Source organism: Asparagus officinalis, chromosome 8, assembly GCF_001876935.1.
Source record: "Asparagus officinalis chromosome 8, Aspof.V1, whole genome shotgun sequence".
Lineage (NCBI taxonomy): Eukaryota > Viridiplantae > Streptophyta > Magnoliopsida > Asparagales > Asparagaceae > Asparagus > Asparagus officinalis.
Genome location: NC_033801.1, coordinates 139,655 through 145,087, shown reverse-complemented (window position 1 = coordinate 145,087; position 5,433 = coordinate 139,655). Strand labels below are relative to the sequence as shown.

Here is a 5,433-nt window from a genome sequence, read left to right as displayed (position 1 = left end):
ACTTTTCTTTGTTTCAATCCAAGGAAAAATATCGGAATTAAATATTCATGATTTCAGGAGCTATTACCCATAATTTTTAGCTATTTTTGTTCCTCTCAACCCTTGACAAATAATTTCTTAGAGTTTAAAAATTCACGATTTGAACTACAACTTACAATATTCGACCATTTTTAGTCGTCTCAATCTACTGAAAAATAATATTACGAAGACTAAAATTCATAATTTAATGAGTTATAACACATGACTATTTACCATTTTTATTTATTTCGATCCAAGGGGAAAACTCTATGAAATTATTTGAAAAAGGGTTGAAATGACTAAAAATAGTTAACAAATTATGGATTATAGCTCATGAAATCATGAATTTTAGACTGTTCAAAATTATTGCCAGTGGGTCTAGACGACTAAAAAAGGCTAGAAATCATGAGTTGTAGCTCATAAATTGTAAATTTGAACTCCGCGAAATCATTTTCCCTAGGGTCGAAATACATAAAAATAGCCAAAAATTATTGGCTATAACTCATGAAACTATGCTTTTTTGGCTCCGCAAAATTATTTATCCATTTGGTAGATACAACTAAAAATTGTCAAAAATCGTGTTATAACTCATAAAGGAATTTTAAAATTCGCAAAATTATTAGCCAATAGGTTAAAACGAATAAAAATAGTTTGGAACCATGGACTATAATTCATAAAATCATAAATTTTAGACTCCACGAAATTATTTTCATCTAGATTGAAATAATTAAAAGTAGTAAAAATTTGTGGGTTATAGCTCTTGAAATATTTGAGCTTTTGACCACAAGAAATTATTTATCAATAGGTCGCAATGACTAAAAAAGTTGAAACAACTAATAATAACCAAAATTTATAGGTTATAGCTTCTAAAATCATGAAATTTGAACTCCCATTATTATTATTTGTGGATACGTTTAAACAACTAATGACGGCCACAGTTTCTAATAGAATTTCATAATATTTCCCCAAGAAATCACCTGAACAAGCTATAACGGGTTACAAGAACAACATATTACTCAATCAACAGTTCACATACTGATGCACAAGCTGCAGAAACTACACGAGATGCCAAAAAAAAGGCAGGAAAGGAAAAAAAGAAACGAAAGATGACAGCAAGCCATACGCGGAACAGTTTGGGTAATTATACATAACCTCTATATATATAGAAAACCAGTGAACCTGGAGCACAAAATAAAAAAGCGTTGAGCTTGGGTATAAATGGAAATCTCAAAACACTTCCGCTATTTTGCTCGCAAGAACACGTTCTCTTCTCTCAATGTATCCAAAAGGGAACCACCCCGCTTTCCCCTTGCATTCCCCTTCCGCCCAACCATTACCAGCCACCTGCGGACACCGCTTCTCAGATTAGCAAAATTCCAAGCGTATCAGCGTAAATATAAACAGCTAAACAAAGCAGGTTCTAATTTTCTTTCATCATGGCTCAACACCCCTCACCCCTCAACACTCCAACAAACCATCACCCCACCGCACACCCACACGAATAACCAACAATAAAACAGAGAATACAGAACAAACAAAAAAGAGTGGATTAAGTCAGAAGTCAAAAAAAAAAAAATATGACACGATCAGGTGGATATAATTTTTGTAACCCTATTCAGCTATCAACTTGACTTCTGTCGAACTTCTATTTGATGCCAATTTTAAAGCCAAGAAAACCGTTGCCATCACAAGAAACCTTAAAAGACTGGTAGGAACTTGGAAGAAAGCCATCCTGTGAAGACAACCCAACTTATGAGACGCTACTTGCTGGTTCCAGGACTTGCCAATGCGCTTATCATTATCTAGATTTGCATATAATATATTTCGTAACATACTTTAAACTAGGTTAACAAATTTGAGTAGCCAATAATGGTGTTACTCATATACTTCAACAAATTAAGTGCCAACAGTTTTACCGAATGTTTGCCAATAGCTTCAGGATTATGACTACTTGTAGCAATTAACTACTGAAGGGCTCTCAGGGTTGATACTTATCAAGTTAGAGTCAACAACCAAGAAGTATCAACTGGGTTAGAGCTAGCAGCAACATCACGAATGAAAATTGTAGTACATTAACAACAACAAACACACCAGTTCCACTTTTTTTTTTTTTAACCAGTCATTAGGGAAAATCCAAAGAGTGGAAAACAGAAGAAAAAGTAGAAATTAGGGGGGGAAGCTTTTCAAAAGTAATGTCAAAGATACTTGGTTATGTAGGAAAAAAAACTAGCAGATACTCACAAGCTGCAAAACAAAATACATTTTCTTACAAAGGCCTAAATATGAGTATCAAGAAAGGGGCACAACAAAAAATAAGATATTGAGGTTGCTTTACTCCTGGATTAAGCATTTCCATGCAAAAATCTTCATAGAATTTAAAAAATACAATCAATTCACTAACAAAAGAAAAATAATACAATGACAGCGCTAAGTGCTATGTAGCACGGACACGGATCCGACACGGCCATCCGACACGCCGACATGAGGCAAATCCTAAAAAATACATAGGATATGTGTGTTTGACACGTGTGTCCGACACGGATACGACACGACACGGCTTCATGTTATGCGTGTCCGTGCTTCATAGGCTAAGTGTACTAATCCTATTTAAACTAGAATTTCAATCTAACTAAAATTCTCCAGTCCTATAATCCAATCCTAACTAAAGCAGAAGTCTAAAGAAACTAGAATCTCTAAAACAAATCAAATCAATCTTAATCAATTGAGAATTCTTAAAGTATATGAAGTATTTACTGATTTATTTTATCTACAACCCTCCGCAATCATGTAGAACTTAAAAGATTGACAACAAAGCTAATCCCAATTCCCCATAAACAAATAAATAAGTAAATGAATAAATAAATAAATACATAAATAAGAGGCACACACTGCCCAAATAAATCAACAAAGCATTTATCCCAAATTTCTGGGGTCTACATGAATCCATTTCTTCCATTCAGTTTTATATAAGTCATCTACTCTATGTTAGATTATTATCATATTCATCTACTACTCTGTTATGTTAGATTATTATATAAGTCATCTATTCTGTTATGTTAGATTATTATCATATTCTTCTTAATTACTTCCAACAATTTATTGTAGGTCTATCTCTAGTCCATTAACTATAATTTTATCACTTATCTTAACCAGTGTATTTATTGGCCTCCATTGTACATAGCAAAACCATCTAAATCTTTCAGCAAAACCATCTTAATCTTTTAATTCTATTTTTTAAGCCAGAAATTCTCGCAGGTCCCCAGGCAGACCAAACCATCTCAATCTATTCTCTCATTTTATCCTCAATGGGAAGAACCTCTGAACTCCTATGAATGCACTGCTTTCATCCATCTTTAAGTGTATAGGCCATCATAATATTCTCATTCCTCATACACTCAATTTGCACATGGGTTTTAATTACCACACTCTGTTCCATAAACCATGGTCAATTGTATGCAGACACACTACTCAAAAACGACTAAATGTATATTGCACAAGCACCCCACCCCCCCAGGCCCAAAGAAACAACCAAAAAAAGAGCACGTGCACACACACAAAACACACGATCACCACCTCTGCTTCAATCACTCCTTTCTCCCGCCTCTTTTCTTCCAGTCATATGTCAGAAGATGACTGACTTCATGGAATAGATAGGAGCAGTATTAGGGAAATATGTCAAGGACATATCATCTATAACAGTTAGGGTGCACTTTATAACTAGCCTTTATTCCTGAAGATAAAAGAAAAAGGAGCTATTGCTGCTAAATGCTGTCAGCACGGAACCCATAGATCAAATAAAAGCAGCAATTTTAAAGAATTCACCCAAAGATAGAGTAGAGTATAAGAATCAGAATTAGAGCAGAATAACTTTCATTTCTATCTTATCAAAGTGATCTAAACCATGGGTTTAAGGACTTTAGATAAAGTTCACAAGGAAATGATGGCAAGTACCTTTCTTATTACAACATAGTCTCCGACAGACAGGTTAAGCTCCACATCTGACTCAGCCTGATATGAATGTATAACCTACAAAGTGCATGCGGCAAGATAGTATATAGAAACAAGAGATCTAAATAGCTACACAGCTTAAATTTGATTATCAATAAACTATTTATTACCTCTCCTAAAAAGTATCCCATCGCATCAGTTGATCCATCAACTGTATGGGATGAATACACTCCGTTTACTTCTTCATAAGATGGAGGTGGCGGCATTGGGTCTTCCACAACTGGAATTGGAGATGCTTCAATTCTTTGTCGCTCTGATACCATCTGTAAATCAGAATACAGAAACTCATATAATACACAAATGAGGGCAATATACTTTGGCATAACTACGAATTGTTCACATTTTATCTGCAAAAAGAATTATTGGCTAAACAGCATTATTGCAGGCATTGTTTACCTCAGCTTCAAGCTGGTCAAGGATTTGTAAGATTCTCTGGTGATAAGTTCGTTCTGACTCAACCTGCAATGTAGATGGCAACAATACAAGTCAAGCATAGCTAAATAACCATACATGCAATATGCAGTTCAGGTAACATAATCAGGAAATGATGAATTAAGTACCATTGCAATGAGCCGCTGTAAAGTTAATCTTTGTTGTTGAGATTCAACTGCAGTCATCGCAGAAACAGCTTCCTTACCCAACACTGTCATATTTGACTTTAAATCCTCCAGCTTGGATTCAGCAGCTTCCAACTTCAAATTATTATCCACATTACCAGGGGTTTCCCTTACTTTCATCTGGCGCTTTGATACTTCAATAGCCTTTACACGTTCAAAGGCAGAAAGAATTTAGTATATTTAAAATAATAGGCTATGACAAGCTATTTCATGAATAATGCCCAAATTATTTTCAGGAAGACAAAAACTAGGTTTTGAGCAGAAAGAGGGGAAAATCATGTTGGAATATAAGTATACCAGAAACCAATGGGGTTCAAGCGGTAATACCTGAGCTTCAGCCTCTTGCCGCATCCTGTCATAACGCTGGGCAAGGTGTCGAGCATCTTCCAATGGAGCACCCATTACCATTGCTCTTAAGGGTTCAGCAACCTGGGAAGCCAACAAATCAAAGTACTCATGCAATGACAAAAACCAAAGGGAATGAAATGACAATTAATGTGATAACTATAAGGTAGTTTAAAAAAGTTCAAGATGGGGAAAAGTCAAAAATCTAGATCAAAGAGAAAGATAAATATCTATAAAATTACCAAAAAAAATATTTGCAAATAAGTCCTTATTCAGCACTGGGTTTGAATTATTGTCAGCTAGGTGTAGTCATCATCAGGAAAGGGCAAAACACTGATTTATTTCTATAAAACGGGACAGATGTTAGGTGTTTGGACCTTTCAACTAGTGGCTAAACCATACAACCAGCAACTTACAAGTGATTGTCTACAACGACAAAGCCATC

At 35.0% G+C, this 5,433-nt stretch overlaps 1 protein-coding gene across 1 annotated transcript in view; it reads right to left on the bottom strand.

Annotated features, from left to right (window-relative positions):
• The window catches only part of LOC109851563 (SH3 domain-containing protein 2), a 37,135-nt gene continuing 32,646 nt past the window's right edge, over positions 945-5,433 (bottom strand). Inside the window, exons 5-10 of the mRNA XM_020421763.1 lie at positions 4,971-5,072; positions 4,587-4,787; positions 4,423-4,485; positions 4,137-4,289; positions 3,970-4,044; positions 945-1,362 (exon numbers count right to left, since the gene is read on the bottom strand). Of these exons, the coding sequence (XP_020277352.1) occupies positions 1,246-1,362; positions 3,970-4,044; positions 4,137-4,289; positions 4,423-4,485; positions 4,587-4,787; positions 4,971-5,072 (711 nt within the window). The 3' untranslated portion in view covers positions 945-1,245. The remainder of the gene's footprint in view (positions 1,363-3,969; positions 4,045-4,136; positions 4,290-4,422; positions 4,486-4,586; positions 4,788-4,970; positions 5,073-5,433) is intronic.